This window comes from Natator depressus, chromosome 11, assembly GCF_965152275.1.
Source record: "Natator depressus isolate rNatDep1 chromosome 11, rNatDep2.hap1, whole genome shotgun sequence".
Lineage (NCBI taxonomy): Eukaryota > Metazoa > Chordata > Testudines > Cheloniidae > Natator > Natator depressus.
In genome coordinates this window covers 60017024-60037632 of record NC_134244.1, presented here as the reverse complement: position 1 = coordinate 60037632, position 20609 = coordinate 60017024, and the positions used below count along the sequence as shown (strand labels likewise).

At 41.7% G+C, this 20609-nt stretch overlaps 1 protein-coding gene across 1 annotated transcript in view; it reads right to left on the bottom strand.

The window, feature by feature from the left end:
• NBEAL1 (neurobeachin like 1) overlaps window positions 1–20609 on the bottom strand; it is a 126037-nt gene that overhangs the window by 45915 nt on the left and 59513 nt on the right. Inside the window, exons 16-25 of the mRNA XM_074967960.1 lie at window positions 19391–19510; window positions 17698–18001; window positions 16124–16209; window positions 14169–14258; window positions 7840–8008; window positions 6634–6767; window positions 3959–4118; window positions 3754–3856; window positions 2729–2885; window positions 366–524 (exon numbers count right to left, since the gene is read on the bottom strand). Coding sequence (XP_074824061.1) covers window positions 366–524; window positions 2729–2885; window positions 3754–3856; window positions 3959–4118; window positions 6634–6767; window positions 7840–8008; window positions 14169–14258; window positions 16124–16209; window positions 17698–18001; window positions 19391–19510 — 1482 coding nt within the window. The remainder of the gene's footprint in view (window positions 1–365; window positions 525–2728; window positions 2886–3753; window positions 3857–3958; window positions 4119–6633; window positions 6768–7839; window positions 8009–14168; window positions 14259–16123; window positions 16210–17697; window positions 18002–19390; window positions 19511–20609) is intronic.

Here is a 20609-nt window from a genome sequence, read left to right as displayed (position 1 = left end):
TTTGTCTGTGCATAATTTTTTAAAGAAATATGCCCCAAAAACATAAATACTAATACAGTACAAACGTAAATGCAGGTGCTCTTTGATCTTTAAAGATAGCAAATCTTCAAATATTCAACTTCACTGGAATACAACAGCTTCCATTATGAAAAGTACAATAAGTAACAACTGTGCAGAATTTAATTATTTTTCTAGTAAGCGTACTACTACTAATAAATAACTATAAGCAGGTTTGCTAAATTAATACGTTCTACATAAATTTGTATCCATTTTAAAACAGGGTTTAACTGCCAAAGATATTTCAGATGAAAGAGAGCATACATTTGCAAAAGTTACCATTAAAGAACTTATACTAAATTTATTACCTTGAATACAAGTTCCCTTAGCCTGTCAGAGTATCTCTGATTCAGTAACAGAGCATAGAGGATATCAGCATTTCCTGGTTCAAAAAGCAACAAGAAAAGCTGGTCCCGGGTTGGGCTGGTATGAAGTAGGCTGAAGAGTACATCAAGAATCCCACAGAGCTACAAAATAAAAACACACACCTAAATAAAACCCATAATCCATGCAATCTTGACTATAATGCCCAACTCAAGGGGAAACATCCATTCCCCCCCTCTAAATACAGCATCTTACATCACATTTTCAGAAAAGTGTCAGTCCCTTTCAATCATATTATATTTACAATCAGCTTTAGTTTCTGTAAAGCTGTTCCTATATATATACATACACACACACACACCCCCCCCTCACAGAGGGCACTTGCATCAAACTGTAAACAAGAGAGGCTTAAACTGAGCAAAAGGGTTTGTCATTACTTGTATTGCCATAGAGTCTAGTGGCCCAAGGACACAACTGTATTAGGTGCTGTACAAACACAGAAGAGCGGAACTGCAGACAGCGATTATAAACAATGTGCTCAATGAGCTCAGAGATGAAAGAGAAGGGAGACAGAGCTTGGGAGAGGCAAGTGAGGGTGAAGGGTAGGTATTTTTACAATGGGAAAGACTAAAGCATGTTTGTATTGTGAGACGAAAGAGCCAAAGAAGAGTGAGAGGTTAAGGAGAAGAGTAAAATAGGGAATGAGAGTGGGCACAAGGGAGATCAGGAGATGGGATCACTGGGACAAGTGGAGGGGTTAGAGAAGGAGAGCAGATGAGAAACGTCCACATCAGGGATCAGCCAAGGGGAGGGTGAAGGTCACATCATATCTTGTCAACTTTCTCTTGAAAGAATCCTGTGCAGAAAGAGAAATGGTGTCAGGAAGAGGGGAAAGGAGAGTTTGAGGAGTGAGTCAAAAGGTGGCAAAAAGGCCGTTGGGACTGTGGGTATGTCAAATATAAAGGGAAGGGTAAACACCTTTAAATCCCTCCTGGCCAGAGGAAAAACCCTTTCACATGTAAAGGGTTAAGAAGCTAAGATAACATCACTGGAACCTGACCAAAATAACCATTGAGGAGACAAGATACTTTCAAAGCTGGGGGGGGGGGGAGAACAAAGGGTTCTCTCTGTCTGTGTGTTGCTTTTTCTGGGACCAGAGCAGGAATGCAGGTCAGAACTCCTGTAAAGAGTTAGTAAGTAATCTAGTTAGATATGCATTAGATTCTGTTTTGTTTAAATGGCTGATACAATAAGTTGTGCCGAATGGAATGTATATTCCTGTTTTTTGTGTCTTTTTGTAACTTAAGGTTTTGCCTAGAGGGATTCTCTATGTTTTGAATCTGATTACCCTGTATGGTATTTACCATCCTGATTTTACAGAGGTGATTCTTTTACTTTTTCTTTAATTAAAATTCTCTTTTAAGAACCTGATTGCTTTTTCACTGTACTTAAGATCCAAAGGTTTGGGTCTGTGTTCACCTATGCAAATTGGTGAGGATTTTTTAATCAAGCCTTCCCCAGGTAAGGGGGTGTAGTGCTGGGGAGGATATTTTGTGGGGGAGACATTTCCAAGTGGGCACTTCCCCTGTTCTTTGTGTAACACTTTGGTGGTGGCAGTATTTAACCTAAGCTGGTAAGAATAAGCGTAGGGGGTCTTTCATGCAGGTCCCCACATCTGTACCCTAGAGTTCAGAGTGGGGAAGGAACCTTGACAGGGTATGAGATTCAATTAAGTTGGTGAAGAAGACTTTAGCTAGGAAGATGGCAGAACTGGAAGAAAAGAAAACAAATTTGTAATGGAGAAAGTCAGCCTGGTCACAGGACTTTTGCCAGCAATGCTACACAGCACAAGAGCAGGAACGTAGGAAGCAGACACTGGGAATGAGCTAGGGTAGACCCTGTGATGGGAGAGAGGGAAAAGAAAGAGAGTCAAGGACAGAGGAGAGGGAGAATGGAGAGAACCAACCACCATATCAATGGAATATAAATAGAAAAAATAAATCATTACAACTTCAGAGCAATGAAGTACAATTCTCTTCATTTTATGCAGGCTTAGAAAAATACTGATATCCAGTCAGTCTGCATTTTACCCAACTCACCTGCTTACCAGAGAAAAAGGAGTAGGATCATCAGTTAAAGTATTGCCCATTGCACAGTCCCCTGTGCTGTCCCACAACAGGCTTAATTCTACAGCCTGCCACAACTACAAAGTAGTAACATATACGCTTCATTGGATTTTGCTTGCATCTTTTTTTGTCTCTTTCTTTCAACAAAGCTATGGTCAAAACTCCTAAATACTAAAAGGTAGGAAGCAACCACAGATGTTCACTGTTGCCATATTAAATACCTGTTCCTCTTCACTGGTCACAGCTATATATCCCATGATGCTCTGTATTTCTTCATGTGTCCCACCTTTGCTTAGGAAATATTTGATCAGTCCATAGAGGAATGTTTGTATTGTTCTGAGGTCATCTGGAGTTAAGTCACTGTCTTTATAGCCACTACTAACACAAAGAAAAAAGGACCGTAAAAAAATACATTTCTTGTATTACACAATTTGTGATTTATAAATATCGCTCTGCTAATACTTCCACTACTTGTTTTAATAACCCTGCTACCTTATCCTTGAAGTGATAGTCAAGATGACAAAGTGGGAGAAGCCAAAAGCAGAACTGGGTTTTGGAGCCTGATAAACCCCCAGATGTAGACCTAAACCTGATTTGGGGACCTACTATTATTACTAAGCATGGTTATTATGGTAGTGCCTATGGGGCAACCAAGAATAGGGCCCAGTTATGCTAGGTACTGTACTAACAGTGGATGGTCCTTGTCTCAAAGAGCTTGCCATCTAAATAGAAATGTAAAAGCATTTCAATTTTCATTTTTATAAATAAATCTCTAGCCATTTTCCTTGAAGACACCATTGAAAATTATAAGCAGATATAAATTGATGTAAGCCTATCACCAAGGGTGAAAGCTTATCCTGACAATCCCAAAGATGATGTTACTCAAATTCTTTTGGGACAAAACTTTCCCCTCACTTTAAATCCGGAACATAAAGCTTGTAGTCAGCTGGTATTTTCTTGATACTTGGGATGCTGGGTGATTTAATTAACAAAAAATAATAAGAAAAAAGACCTTTTTCGACCTTCTAACTGCAAGCAAGTTTTCTACACATTTCTAGTACTTTTGGTATGAGCTTGCTACCGTCTAGTTCTAACACCGGGGTCAAGGGAAAGTAGTCATTTATGTAAAGGAGAATTAAACTCAAAAACTTGATCAGCTCTCACTTTTAATTCACAGTTTCTGCCTGGCCTTTTGTGAAAAAGGTAACGACAGCATACAACAAAGTAAGGAGCATAAACCTCATACCCATAATAAATCCTGAGTGTGTCTAGTAGAAACTGAACTCCATACTTCTTTCTGAAAAGCCTCCTGCTGTCTTTGATGATTGTGGAAAGGTACTGTATATGTCCTAAAATACAAAGCTTTCTATTAGAACCTAGACTCAGGGATTTATGAAGAGCAAAGATAGTGTGTTTTAGCATAACTATCTCAAGTTGTTTGATCATCTCACCAATCCGGAAGGGGAAGTCTCCACGGTTCCAGATACTAAAGTCAAAAAGTAAATGTTGATACATCTGTTGCAAAAGTTGCACATTTTTTTCCACAGAGACCTGTTCTATCAATAACTGCAGAGCCATCAGTACATTCACATCCATCAAGCTCCCTGGCACCTACAATTCAAACCGACGGGGACAGGGGATAGAATAGTAAGTTATTTAATGCGCAGCATATGCATTTTCTATTCAACTGATATTTAAAATCAGATCAACTCCCTAGTCTTGCACAACAATACAGTATTTGTTTTCCTTACAACAACTCTGTTAAACCAAACAGCTGTTTGAAATAATTCAGTATTTCTTTTGTCACCTGGATTAAAGGTTTTTGACTGAATTTTTATCTGATTTTGTTCTAGTTTAAATAGCTGAACTGTGAAATCTATGACAAACACAGCAAAACATAAGAACGGCCATACTGCGTCAGACTAATTGTCCATCTGACCCAGTATCCTGTCTTCCAACAGTGTCCAGTGCCAGATGCTTCAGAGGGAGTGACCAGAAAACTAGGACTCTGAGTCATCAATGTGATCAGGCTGTGAAAAATTGATAATGCAATCCCAGGATACATCAGGAGAGATAGGGAAGTGTTGTTATCATTATCCAAGGCACTGGGCGATATCATCTGGAATACTGCGTGCAGTTCTAGTCTCCCATGTTTAAGATGAATGCAAACTGGAACAGGTGTACAGAAGGGCTACGAGGATGATCAGAGGAATGGAGAACCTACCTTACAAAAGGAGATGTAAGGAGGTTGGCTTGTTTAGCCTAACCAAGCGAAGGCTGAGGGGAGATATGATTACTCTATATGAATGCATCAGAGGGATAAACATCAGGGAGGGAGCGGAGTCATTTCAGTTAAGGGCTAAAGCTGGTCCAAGAACAAATGGATATAAAACTGGCCATCAACAAGTTTAGGCTAGAAATTAGATGAAGATTTCTAATCATTATAGGAGTGAAATTCTGGAACACACTCCCCAGAAGAGGAGTGGCGGCAAAAATGCTAACTGATTTTAAGATTGAGCTTGATAAGTTTATGGAGGGGATAGTATGATGAGATTGTCTACAAGGGCACATGGCCCATTTGTGACTGCTAGTAGCAAATATCTCCAATGGGTGGAGATGGGACACTAGATGGGGAAGGCTCTGAGTTACCCAGGAAAGCACTCACTGTAATGTCTGGCTGGTGGATCTGATTGCCATATTTGGGGTCAGGAAGGAATTCCCCTCCAAGTCAGACTGCCCAAAACTCTGGTCAGTTTTCACCTTCCTCTGCAGCATGGGGCACGGGCCACTTGCTGGTTTGAACTAGAGTAAATGGTGGATTCTCTGTAACATGAAGTCTTTAAATCATGATTTAAAAACTCCACTAACTCAGCCAGAGGTTATTGGTCTATTACAGCAGTGGGTGGGTGAGGTTCTGTGGCCAGCAATGTGCAGGTCAGACTAGATGGTCAAGGTGGTTTCTTCTTGCCTTAAAGTCTATGAATTATCAAGTGATCCACACCCTGTTGTTGAGTCCCACTTTCTGGCACTCAGAGGCTTATGGACACCAGGAGCATGGGGTGCATCCCTGATCATCTTGGATCATAGCCATTGACAGACCTATCCTCCATGAATTTACCTAATTATTTTTTTAACCCAGTTATATTTTTGGCCTGCACAACATCCCTTGGCAATGAATTCTACAGGATGACTATATGTTATCTAAAGAAGTACTTCCTTATGTTTGTTTTAAGCCTGCCGCCTATTAATTTCATTGAGTGACCCCTGGTTCTTGTGTTACATTAAGATGTAAATAACACTTCCTTATTTACTTTCTCCCCACCATTCATGATTTTATAGTCCTCTATCATATCCCACCCCTTAGTTATCTCTGTTCTCAGCTGCACAGTCCCAGTCATCTTAATCTCCCCTCAGATAGAAGCATCTGTCTTATCTCCTATCCCTGTCCTAATGGTTCCTAACATTCCATTAGCTTTTTGGACTGCTGCTGCACATTGAGTGGATGTTTTCCGAGAACTATCCACAATGACTCCAAGATCTCTTTCTTGAGTGGTAACAGCTAATTTAGACCCCATAATTGTGTATGTATAGTTGGGATTATGTTTTCCAATGTGCATTACTTTGCATTTATCAACATTGAATTTCATCTGCTATTTTGTTGCCCAGTCACCCAGTTTTATGCGAATTCTTTGCATCTCTTCACAGTTTGCTTTGGACTGAACTATCTTGAGTAATTTAGTATTGTCTGCAAACTTTACCACCTCACTGTTTACCCCTTTTTCCAAATTATGTATGAATACGTTGAACAGCACTGGTCCCAGCACAGACCCTTAAAACATAAACTAAGTAGACAAAGTATCATAAGTATCATAACATCTTGTTTTCAGAAATCTACAAGAATGTATAAATACTATACTAGTCTATGTATTGTATCTGTACATATGCAAGACAGAAGGGAAGTACAAAGTTAGTTGTAGTTATGCTAACTCTATGTTCCTATGCAGCACAGATACGCGCTTGAACCTCAGAAAACCTTTGACATTTAGAATGAAGCCATGACCTACTGGATTTCAGTGGAATCAGGATTTCACCCATAACATTGATTACATGAGGAATAACTTTTCACCTTCTGTAGCAAGGCTCCTAGGGTAGCAACTCCATGGGAGTGAATGAGATTATCTTGGTTAATAGGGTGTCTTTGAATAAAGTGCTTTATCATCAAGATGAAAGTTGCAACAATATTCTTCTCTAGACGAGCCTCTGCAAAACAGATAGTTCAGTTAAAACCCTTTTTTATCATCATTTCATTATTGTGTCAAATTAGGAGGAATAAGAAGTGAAATCAAGTGTTTTTATTCTCTACTATTTTCCTGAGCTTCCTCTCTCCACTGGTATTTGCTACCTTGCTGTAGACAGTGTTTAGATCCTGTGATGCTGAGGCAAAGTCATTATATGCATCCCCAGAACAAAGCAAATGCCAGTCGTGACTTCAGCTGCCTTGTCCATTCAACTGTGGCATCGGACAAAATACTCTTCTCAAAGAGTATCATCTGGATCATCTTTTGCATATTCTGCACTTGCTCTACACATACATTTCTTCCTCTTTCCCCACATCTGGATATGCCTATTATATCTAGAACTACTTTAAATTAGGAGGGAGAAATAATGAAGCAAAAATCAAGAGTTGTATCATATTCCTTCACAAGTCTTAATTTCTAAGAGGCTTCTGCTAAGATTACAAGAATTCTCTCCAAGCTCATAATTCAGCACAGCTGAAGAGCTATTTAAAAATAGTTTTCTTCTTACAATTTAAAGAGGGAAACCTGTGGTTTCATATGAGGTTTTTTAAAGCATATTCATAAATTACTAAGAACTTCAATAATTTAACTAAAATTCTGCAGGCTACTGGTCCATAATATGAAATACTACATTATCTCCCCGATTAAGGGCCCACTGAAACAGTGGTAAAATGTGCTATTGACTTCAGCGGGCTTTTTTATTTTTCTAGATACTCAAAAGAACCACTTTATTTAGAAATAAATGTGCACATTTTGACTCAGGACAAAGTTAATATAGCAAAACACTGCATTAAATTCATTCTACGAATGTGCTCTGTGTGTTCTTGAAGTGAATTTGAAACAGTGCTGAAATCCTATCTTATTAGATGTCCAACTCAGATGCTCAGGAGTAAAAATAGTTTATTAAAATTATATGGCTACTATAATAGAGTTAATATATAATCATATAAACCAATTCTTTCCACTGTTGTAGTCCTCTGTTTTTATTAAACCTTTAACTTTAATATGGTCTTAAATCTATACTACTTTCCTACCTGAAGCCTTTGTGGATGATAACACCACCCAGTCTCCCTCTATTGGAGTCACTAGTTCCTGAGGTATAGTTTCCCCTTCAGACCTCTCAGGCACCTGTCCATTGAGAAAACTGATCTGCTCCAGTAGTGGAAACAGCACATTCAATCCACCAATACAATTTATCATATCCTAGAGGGTGGGGGAGAGAGAAAGCATGCACAAATTCGTAGGGTTTCTGTTATTTTTTTTAATGTAAAAGAAATACCTATTTAATATTTAATGTAAAAGAAATAAGAAGGGCACGTATGTACTTATGAGTTAATCAGAATTCCTTGTCACTTGGAAACTAGTTAAAAAGAACAGTAACAACTTCACAACAGTTTTAAAACTAGGTTTAAAGGTGTTTCAGACAACAATTGTTTGCAAGTCTTTCAGCTAACTTCTGTGGTTTTACAACCATTTGTTTTTTCTGTTTTTTCTCTCCTCTGTTGCTGCATGAAACACCTGCACAAACAACATGGGAAACTCACTCTAAGTGAAACAGACTACATGACAGAAAATACTGTCAAATACATATACTGGAGAACCAGAAAGAAATGTACTCTCTCTTCTGATCGCTTTCAATTAACACTAAAAAGTACATTAAAAAGTTTAGATACATGTGAATTTTAGTTTAATAAAATCCCTACAAAAAGTCTCTGCTTCAGAAAGTTTAAATACAAATAAAATGATAAAGCAAATTATTTGGTTTGCAGAGTAATGGGAAAGGAATATAGGTTTCATTAACATCTCCTAAAATTCATAATCATTTGTACACTAATAGGGATAGCATGGAATTTGACAAATTCAATAAGTGGTTAACAAGCTAGCCAGGGATACCTGTTACGTTCTCAGTGCATTGAAAACTGAAGTGTATCAGAGTTCTTTAGTAAATGACTCTAATGGTCACAACTGAAAGATTGGTTTTGGAGAGAGATCTTCACAGCACATACCATACGTACAGACTAAAAAGAATTATTTTAAATGTATGTTATTATTATTTTTGGTCTATACTGTATTCTTATTTTTAAGCACTTGGACAAAGGGCCAACCTCCACATTCTCTCATGCGCAGACATCTGAGGTGGAGGACTCAACAAAAACAACGTGGGTACTCCCCCACTTCTTTCTTTTGGGTACTGGGAAGGGGACACCACTCTCCTTCTCCAATGTTTACCTCCCCATCTCTCTCATTACTACCTCCTTCCACTGCTTCGCTCCACCCCATACCTCTTCACAACACCTCTCTCTTCAGCCTGCAGAATCCCTCCCCTGCAGGCCCTTGTCAAGTTTTTTCACACCTAATGTATCTCTCCAATAAGCCCTTGCTGTCTCTGTGAGAACAAAACAGGAAGCACCTCTCAGAAGCAGTGCAGAGATATGCGACATAGGGACAAGCACAAACCAGCTAGTTAACATGCAGAACACTTGTCTGAAGTTTGAGACTGCTATCTCGTTTCCCTTTAAACCTGCAGAACGCCTAGACAGTCCCCCCGCCAGCACCTATGCAGTCTCTTAATTGTGGGGCTTCTAAAGACCACAGTTGGGGGCGGGAGGCTGCTGGCTCCTGACACTCCCATAATGAGCTCTTCGCACTTTCTGCTGAGCAGAACTATGCTCAACTTAGCTTCCCACGGAACCAGTGGTGTGTACAAGCAGCATTCTTACACCCCTGGGCAAGGATAACAAAATCATGGCATTTTCAAACTGTTCATATAAATTGGACCACCCAAAATTAACTAGTATATGTTCCTACACTTTCTGGAAACGTATCAGTCAACTAACACAAAGCCTATTCTCCTACAACATTCACTCAGAGAGACAGAGTATCAGTACAGAATTGCTGTCATTAAATGTACACTATTACTGACACAGGGAGTCTTTCAGAAGAGTCTGAACTTCATGTTCACTGCAGACAGCTCCCATTTATTTGTGCATACATTACTCCTCAATTATAGTCTTCTACTACAAATTCCCTACGCTCACAACTCAGGTCAACCCCACTTCAAAAGATGGTTACCTTTTGTAACTGTTGCTCTTTGAGATGCGTTGCTTATGTCCATTCCATTGTAGGTGTGTGTGCTCGCCACATCCACCGGTGCCAGAAGTTTTCCCCTCAGTGATATCCATAGGGGACTGGCTCCGGTGCCCTCTGGAATGGTGCACATATGCGCCAGTATAAGGGGCGCCACTGGCTCCCCTCTCCCTCAGTTCCTTCTTGACAGAACTCCGACAGAGGGGAAGGAGGGTGGGTCATGGAATGGACATGAGCAACACTTCTTGAAGAACAGCAGTTACGAAAGGTAACCATCTTTTCTTCTTAGAGTCCTTGCTCATGTCCATTCCATTGTAGTGACTCCCAAGCAGAACCACTGGAGGCAGGTAGGAGTTCACGGACGTGTCGACTGCAACACAGCTTTGCCAAATCCAGCGTAATCTCTGGCTTTCTGGGTGATGGCGTAAGCATCGGGAATGTGTGAACTGAAGACCATGTCTTGGCCCTGCAGAGGTCCTGGATAGGGACATGTGCTAGGAAGGCAGCTGAAGATGCCTGCGCCCTAGTTGAATGAGCCTTCACTACTGGTGGAGGCACAGCCCGTGCCAACTCGTAACAAGTACGGATGCAGGCGGCGATCCAATTCAAAATCCTCTGAGAAGACACTGGAAGGCCCTTCATCCTGTCAGTGATCACGATAAAGAGCTGGGTTGATCTATGGAAGGGCTTGGTGCACTCCAGGGAGAAACCCAGGGCACGTCTGACATCTAGAGTGTGCAGCTGCCTCTCCTCATTGGTCGCGTGAGGCTTTGGAGAGAACACTGGGAGGAAGATATCCTGGTTGACACAGAAGTGCAACACCACCTTTCTCAGGAAGGCCGGATGGGGCCACAGCTGGACCTGTCCTTGTAGAATACCATGTATGGGGGCTCCGAAGTGAGGGCTTTAATCTCAGAGACACGTCTTGCCGAAGTAATAGCTACAAGGAATGTAATCTTCCATGACAAGTGGGAAAGGGAACAAGAAGCCACAGGCTCAAAGGGTGGACCCATCAGTTTGGAGAGGACCAGGTTGAGGTCCCATTGGGGAACTGGGTCCCGGATCGATGGAAATAGTCTCCCAAGGCCTTTCAGGAACCTGATCGGCATCTTATGCGAGAACACCGATCTACCCTGGACGCGAGGATGGAAGGCCGATATGGCTGCCAGGTGCACCTTGATCAAGGAGAAGGCGAGACCTTGGTGCTTTTAGTGAAGCAGGTAATCCAGGATGGACTGTACAGACGCCCAAGTAGGGGAGATATTCCGCTCTGACGCCCAGCAGGAGAAATGCTTCCACTGCGCCAGGTAAGTTGCTCTGGTGGAGCCCTTTCTGCTCTCCAAGAGAACCTGCTGTACCTGACTAGAGCAGACTTGTTCCTCTGGATTCAGTAACGCAGCATCCAAACTGTGAGGTGGAAAGAGGCGAGGTTCGAGTGCAGAAGTCGACTGTGATTCTGCGAGAGTAGGTCTGGGCAGCTAGGAAGTGGCCATGGGGCTACCCCGGCCAGGTCCACGAGCATGCCAAACCAATGCTGGTGAGGCCATGCTGAAGCAAATCATAATGACACGTGCCTTGTCCCTCTTTATTTTTTAGAGGACTTTGCTGATAAGCAGAACTGACGGAAAGGCGTACATCAGGTATCCTGACCAACACAGGAGAAAAGCATCGGAGAGCGAGCCTCTGCCGAGGCTTTGAAGAGAACAAAACTGATGACACTCTCTGTTCTGTCTGGTGGTGAACTCGGAGCTCCCCACTTCTGGAAGAGCATTCTGACGACGTGAAGGGACCATACGTGGTGAGAGATGTGGTCCCTTCATGTCGTCCCTGATTTTGGATACATCTGACCTCGGTTGGGGAGTGCATCTCTGTACAATGCAGACTCAAGGGTTATGGTCTCGAAAGGAGCTCGCATTGAATATAAATGTCAGGGAACTCAGAGCCATCCGCCTGGCTTGCGGTATCTTCCTTCCCCAACTGTCCAGCTGGGTGGTGCAGGTGTCAACAGACAATACTGCCTCCATGTTCTATGTCAACAGGCAGGGGGACGCTCGATCATTGGCTCTGTGCCAGGAGGCCTTCCATCTGCGGGACTTCTGCAGCCAGCATGCGATCCACCTGGAAGCCTCTCACCTCCCCAGTGTTCTGATCGCCGGCCAGAGAGGGGGCCAGTCATAGGGCCCATGTTTCCCTATCCCATCGGCACCCATGGCCACCCACTCAAACATACAAAGGAAGGCACTGGGGTCATCGTCGGGGCCCACCTTACATAGACCTACCCCTGGCGCGGGGGTGCCATCTCCTCCCAGGGGACTCTCCACCTTTTGCAGGAGCTGCTGCTGCACGTTGGCTGGCTCTCTGATAAAGTCCTGGAGAGTTTTCTGCTGTCCGGCCTGCCAGGTGAGTAAGGCCTGCCTCTCCACCTGGTTGGATTGCTGGAAAGCCTGCAGTGCTTTCTGCATCTCCTCCTGCTGCTTGGCTAGCCACTGCAAGGTTCCCTCTATCTTTGGGTTGCCACACCATGGCCGTGGCTTGTAGTCCGGGACAAGCCCCCTCATGTAACAGGGTCCACGCTGCGCCCCCAGGTTTTGGCCCCCCTCTTCAACGCATCAGGGACACTTCAGTCTGGTGCAACACCCATGCTCTTTATTCTCAATATGTTTCCCACCACCAGTTCCCAACTATATACAGGCTTCACAGATACTTTAGGAGACTCCCACCTCCTTCTGTGTTTGACCTTTCTCATTCCCTTTTCCCCCTTCTCTGGCTTCCTCCCAGCCTTTATAGCTCTGGGCTAATAAGACTGGCAGGTGCGGCCAGTTACCAGGCAGGCACCAGGCTATTCACCCAGCATCAATCTATTGATTGAGACTGGAGTGGCAGGAGCTGATTAAGGGCTTCTCAACAAGCAGCCTGCCACAAGCTGGTAATGGGCATGGGGATTGGCGCTGGTCAGTGCCAGCGGCGTGCTCTGAAGCAAGCTGCAGTGTTTGGAGCAGAGTGCAATCTCATCAGCTCTGAGGCCAGTACAAGGGCCGACTCCATAAAGAGCACTCGGAGATGAATGTCCCACTTCTTTTTAGTCCGTGGCCTGAAGCTCTTGCAAATGTGACACTTCTTTTCCCTAAACACTTTGGGCAGCTTCTATGCAGGTCACCGACTGCCATATGTTTTTTCAACAGTCACAAGATTTGAAGCCCGGGGACCGAGGCATGCCCCATACCTAGGCTGAGTCCCATACGGGACTAACTAACTATTTCTAACTTAACACGAAGGGAACTATTAACTAAACTACTTTATACAACAAATTCACTACTAGACACAGTAGAGACAGGAAAGCTTGCTGAAGGAGACGTTCCAGCACCATCATTGGCAGTAAGGAGGAACTGAGGGAAAGGGAAGCCGGTGGTGCCCCTTATACGTGCACCACTCCAGAGGACACCAGAGGCAGTCCCCTATGGATACCACTGAAGGAAAAACTTCCGGCACCATTGCATGCGGCAAGCACACACGCTTACAATGGAATGGACATGAGCAAGTACTCGAATAAGAAAAAAATATTTTGTACCTGAGTATTCCAGCTTGGTAGTTCATTTTGATTTGAACACCAAGTGAGTGAGCCCTAGCCTAGATGATACTTTTGGGTCCAAGTCAGACTTGGAAATCAATGTTGCTCCTATATACACCAGGTCTGATTCTGACCTTTGAGATTAGTGTGTGCTAATGAGTTGGCAGATGGGTGAGTTGGTGAATAAACAGATAAACAGTGACATAATAGACTAAGCTGGTGCACACTCAATGAATCTCTTCCTCTCTCCATGAATCTGCAAGAACTAAATCATTAGAGTATTTTTTGGGGAAATGGGAACATGAGAGAAACATTGGCCTACATGGAGGACTAGGGAAATTAACTGAGGTTTGTTCAACACTTTGAAGATTTAAATGCTAGTACGAAGTATTATTAGGAGGAAAAAGGTAGAGGTCATAAAATGCTTTCAAAATATAAAACATATTACTTGTAGTACCACAAAACTTCTTAATATTCTAATTTTAAGTTTGTTTTGAAACATTATCTATGACTGTTAGCATGACTCCAGTTTCCCAAAATTTACTTTGACACCGCTACAACCCTAAAATTAGCTTAATTCACCTTGAGAACACTGCTATGCGTGGTGTTGCTTCTGCACAATGGGAACTTCTAGCATTCCTTAAGTATCCAGTATACAATAACTATTTTGTATTTACATCAGATTGTGATGATTTATTATTAATTTACCTTGATGTCCCAGTTCACTACTTTGTTTCCAGTTAGTCTTCCATGTAAAAGATTTGTAGACAGGTCAAGGCAGATTGGGTTTCTGCAGGCCTAAAAAAGGAAGAAAACATGAGCTTCAGCATTACTTCTGAAACAAATTCAGGGTCACTGAATTACCTATAAATTTACATAAGAGTGCATCGCATACTGAGGTAAGGCAGGAAACAGCACTGTGGTGATACTAATGGCAAGTTTTCAACAATATCTTGGATTCACTATTCAAATTTCACCACTTACAGCACTCTTGGCCTTTTGGTAGAATGAGATCTAAAATACACAAATCTGTAGTTTAGTTATGGACACTGCAAGGCCTAATCCAGGAACCCACACTACTCATGTTAATAGAAATTAGTTAGATTATCAATTTTTCCTTCAGGAGAGAGTGCTGACTCCTACCCTTTACACTAAGTGAGGCATTAATACTGTGCCGGGAGATAGTTTATTCAACCATTCTAACCAAAAAGTAAATGCACAGAGAAAGCTACCAACCCTAAAAGGGTGGGAAACAAAACACACCATAGTTCAGTAAAAGCAGGAGGGAGAGAATGACAGGCTCCGACCACTCACACTCTGATACCACCCCAAAGTGCCATCCAGTGTGGTTCTTTACGTTTTATTCCACAATATGTAAAATGACCTCACCCCACATTAAGCAGTGGGGGCCATTGTCTGGCTTGTAGGAAAAGGTGTGTGACCCCTTTAAAGGCTAGACAGCCAGAGTGCTGCAGCTTCAGACCAGGTTAGTGTGGGGAGGTGACCCATCCCCCACCCCAGGTGACTGGAAGGATGGGGGGGGGGGAACTATTTAGGTCCACCCCAGTGCAGGAAAAGCCATCTTTTAACTGGACCAACTGTGCAGCAGGAACAGCTGAACAAATTTCGCTCTCTGGTGGCTCCACATGGTGGCAGACTGGTGAGAACAGGGAGGTAGAAGGGGGAGGAGTCCTCCCTCCAACCTGCAGCAGCAGAAGGAAGTGTTTTGTAGCAAAACGGGAAGGAGTTTCAAACTCATTGGAGCTGGGCTGTAGCAGATTTGTGAGAACAGGAGGAGGGAAGGTGTCCCCCCTTCCAACCAGGGATGGAAGTTCCAAACCCAGTTCAGGGTGCAGTGAGTGGGGCTTGTGAGGCCATGGGAGCCCGGGGATGTGGGATCTTCACTGCTTGGACAAGGACTGGGGTAGGTGGATCCCAGCGTGGTCCATCTGTCTGCCAAATGGATTCCCCTCTGCTGGGAAGCAGCATGGATCCTGGGAAAGCAAATACTCCCCATGGTGAACTATCTGCATTTGGGGGTGGGGGAGCCAACAGAAAATTGATTCAAGCCATCTGAGTAGCTGCTTCCAAAATTGTTTCCATAGCACTACAAGGCTTACAAGCTAATTGCTGGAGCCTCCTTGTGGCGGATACTCCATTGAGAAAGGATATGGTGATCAGATACAATGCATTGGTAAAGGATTTAAAAGAGGTATTCTTTAAAGGAGCAGAAATGGGAGTTTCAGGGCTATGACTGGTACGCCAGGGAGCCAACCCTCTCTCCTTTATAGCCCCCCTCTCCCGCTTGAACCTCACTTGATGGGTGGGGCTGACAGCACTCCCCCTGTGTATATGTAAATTGTTATGGAATTACTTGCACTGTACACTTTTATGTGCTGGGTATTCACAGACATTTAGGAATAAAGTTGTGGCCTAATTAAACCACATCCAGTATCTCCTGTCCTTCTTCCGGCATAGCCGGACAACATCACTTTAAGGAACAAAGAAAACTTTATCCATAAAAGCAAACCTATTCCATTCTAAAAGTTTATCAAAATAATTCTATAGACATTTAAAGCTACTGTTCAGAACATGTTTTAACCTTGGAAAAAAACAAACTACTGTAAAGTATGTAGGCAAATGGAAAACATGCTGATTACTACCTTGGGTGTATAGTGAAGCAGCACTTTACTGGGCAGATCTGCCACTTCAGACTCTTGGGATTTCCACGGAGTTAAACAGTTTGGGCCTGTAAAATATTTTTAAGTACATGCTAGATTTAAAGTTTGTGTTAATAAATTTTACTATACTGCACTCTGCTAGAGATACAAATAGGACACCTTGAACTACACATATCCTGACCAAATATTTGACATATCTCCTTAAACAAAAGATTATTTAAAAAAATAACTGTGTGATTCCATGGGGTTTTACCCTTTACAAATAACCTTCTGGCTAAAAAACAAAGTAAGTTATATGAAATGAGATTTGTATGTTCAAAAAATTGTCAGTATTTTGTCTTTACAAATATTCCATTTCACACTCAACTGTCGTCTGTCCCTAAAGACCACCAGCAGTTAGGAAGATCAGATCTTGAAGACAGCTTTATATAGTAACAAAATGAGATTACATTTATTTTAAAATGATGTGATTGTTCACTTATCAAAGTGCATTCTTTTACAATTTTTGGTAGTAATAAGACATCATGTAACATACACCTAATCTTTTAAAAGCTGACATATATAAAACTATCAAAATGTTCTGGAAAACATCATCTTTCAATTGCTAATGTAAATCCTAAAGGATGAGCTCCGAAGGCTGAACAATGACTTTTAAGTGGCTTATCAACCACAGCAATACACTTGAATACTCTCACTTACATGCCCATATGTTGGCAAATAATGTGAAAAGACATTCAAGGTTGCAGAGTTTATACAAGTGGTTCCTACTTCAAACAGCTCAGGCTTTCATGCCCATCAGACAAGTTTAGTTTTCTTTTCAAGATCACACAGAAGTATGACTTATTTTTAAGTTTTGTTAATTGTTATATCATACATGGACTCTTGCATAAGGTTTCTGAAACTGGATATGGACCAATAATAAAACAGATACAGAACACTGAAACTATCTTTAAAACACATGCAAAAGTAAAATAAAAACTGATATGGCCAAAGCTGTGGCCTTTAACTGAATAATTTAATTGCCCAAATCTTAATACCCAGCCAAAGATTTTTACTCAACTTTTTTAGCTAATGGGCCAAATTCTGCTTTCAGTTTCTTTTGTTTAAACCCAAAGTAGCTCCACTGAAGTTAATGGAGATACTTCAGATTTCACTCATGTAAGTGAGAGCCCAAATTGGTCGATATCTGTCTAAGTTTTTTTTACATCTCTTCAGCATTGGTGGATATCAATTCTTGTGGACTTCTCTGCATGTCTATAAATTTGATACATAACAGGGGAATAGGAGAATCTGTGTAAATATAGCAAATATATTATAACATAAATATGTTACTATAAAAAGATACGAATCAGCTCAAAAAACTGACAGTTTCTTTTTAAGGACATATCGACCAGTTTGGCACAGTGCAAGCTGTGTACTTAGACTGTAAATTCTTTGGGGGCAGGGATCATCTTTTTGTTGTGGTGTTTGTACAGGACGTAGCACAAGGGGGTCCTGGTCCATAGCTGGGGCTTGTAGATGTTACCACTATACAAACACCACCACCAACCACTTACCTGCCAAATATAAAGCTTTCACCTGAGAGGGCTGCAGGGCTTCGTGGAAGATGATAACTGACCCAAGCTGGCCCTCCAGTGATGTTGGACATCCCCATTCACTGTCCTGGGTACCCGCGGAGATCAACTTGGTGACCAACTCTGATTTCCCAAGCAGTCCGCCCCAACTGGCTGGAGAGAGAATCCCACCTAGAGATGTTCGATGAGGCGTAATCGGGGAGGAGAAGGGTGGGTCCGGTATCTGAGATGGCGGAGGAGTGGTTGTCCTCTGACCAGCTGAACCAATGCAGCAAGAAGTAAAAGGCTGGAGACGCGGGTGTAAGGAAAATAAAATAATGTTACAGCCGAATGTCAAACATCCTTGAGACTTTTATAAAAAATAAGTGAGTTGAACTAAATCTAATGAACTTTCAGAACAAATCTGCCTTGACTGAGGAAATAGGTGTAGAAGGACAGCAATACATTATTGGTGTACATTACACACAAAATGCACTAGAAAGTGCATAATAATCCCTCTCCAAGCAGGAGTAATTTGTTCCCCTGGCCTGTTACTGGCCTCTGCAGGGAGCATCAAGGCTTCTAGCCACACCTCTGTCCCAGAAGACTGTTCCCCTTGGATCATACCCTAGTACTTTAGCAAGATGTATCTCCTACAATAATCCTGTAATATGAAGTATTCTACTTGATCGCTTGCACTAATAAAAAGCTTCAATGCCATCTTCCCATGCCAACTTGTGCAGCAAGAGGTACCCCCCCCCAATGTTTACAAAAGAAGCTGAATGAATGTTTTAAAGTTTCTAAAACTCTCATAGATGCATCCAAAAAATCAACAGTTTTGTCTTACAATCAGCAGTTATGTTTGCTTTTAATAACTAAGTACTTGATTCTTCAACCTTTACAGGAAGCACGTAAGTCATGCAACGAGTCATAATGAAGTCAGTGGAACTACTCATATGAATACATGCCCCAAACCAAGGAGGACTGCAGAACTGGGGCCTATAAAAATAAAAATAATGACTCAGGGTCATAACATTGTAACCCAGATTTAAAACGGACTTGTTCCACAAAAAGGAGCAACTGTTTACAACAGGATCCACATATTACATATAATCATTTTGGTATTATATTGGTTTGTGCTTATTAAGGTTAATTTAGTATTTAGCATGTAGAAATGATCAGCTAACAGCACCGAAAAGCAATGTCCCTATTAATGTATCCCCATACCAAATACAGCACAGACAGTGTCACATGCAAGATTACTCAAACTTCCTGTGTGCTCCCAAATGTACTGAGAACCACCTCTTAGTGAGACAAGGTAGTTTTTCACTGTGCATTAATCTACCATCCTCTCTTGCAAGACTGCCAATAAGGGAGGCAGTTAGTGCTAATTGTGATAGTTGTTTAAAAAAATCCAACACCTCACATAAAAGGAGCTAACATGAGGCCACTGAACCACCATCAAAAGATAATTCTTGGTCAACATCTAGTCCTCTTCTATTCTGCTGTATTTGAGATGGCCCAAAGAGACACTTGAAAACTGAAAACAACTGCTAATCAGTTTCTATCATGTTTTTAATCACAGATGACCCATTTCCCCTTTTTATTTCTTAGTTTTATCTGACTGCCATTTTACAAATCTTTGTTCTGTAAGAAATCCCTAGGATAGTGGTCTGAGGGGGAAGAACAGACTTACTTCATTCATGGCAGGAAATCTAAGTGGGGCAGAGATCTTCTGTTGTCCATTGACGTAGATGTAGACAAAGCTTTGACCAAAGGGCCTCTTTCCAGGCATATGAACAACAGTTATGTTGTGCTGGACAGGCAATATAACAGTACAGTTTGATTAGGTTCTTATTAAAATGCAACAAAACAATTCTGCATGTCTGCCCAACATTGCTTCCATTAAATGGGTGAAGAAATTATAGCAGACAACAAACTTTTATAGCATCACTGAAAGATTAGATCAAGTACCAATCAACGCCCTCCTTTTTTAAAAAAAAGTGTACATTACAACAATGGTTTTAGGGAAAAAAAAGATGTGACACCCTTCATAATAATGCAATGCAGTCCCTAAATATAGCCTTAGGAATGGGATGGTGCAAACAGGGTAATTTATTCACATTTTCTAAGCCTTAGACTTTGAACTAAATTATAGTTTATAAACATTAGAAGTTCCAGTAACATGTCCCAGCCATTCAGGAGCCATCTAACTGATCCAGCTGCATTTATGTTTCTTCTCCTTAAAAAAGGTCAAAGGAATAGAGAATTACCATGACACTGGCATGGCCCCATTACAGAGGCTGCAGAGTCAGTAACCAGTAATCATTAATGCACTTATAAAATTTGTGGATGACACCAAGATGGGAGGGGTTGCATCTGGAGGACACTATTAGAATTTAAAAAGACCTTGACAAATTGGAAAAATCAGTCTGAATTCAACTTGATGAAATTCAATAAAAACAAGAGCTAAGTACTACATTAAGAAGGAAAAATCAAATGCACAACTACAAAATGGGAATAACTGGCTAGATGGTAGTACTGCTGACAAGGATCTGGGGGTTATAGTGGATCACAAACTGAATATGAGTCAACAATGTGATGCAGTTGCAAAAATTAACAGAACTGTTGTATTTAAGACATGGGAGGCAATTATCCTGCTCTACCCAGCATTGGTGAGGCTGCAGCTGGAATACTGCGTCCAATTCTGGGCAGTTTAGGAAAGATATGAACAAATTAGAGTCCAGAGGAGAGCAACAAAAGTGATAAAAGGTTTAGGAAACCTGACCTACAAGGAAAGGTTAAAGAAACCTGGCATGTTTAGTCTTATGAAATGAAGGGAGGGGTGGGGGAACGGACCTGTTCACAGTCTTCAAATATGTAAAGGGCTACTATAAAGAGGACAGCAATCAATT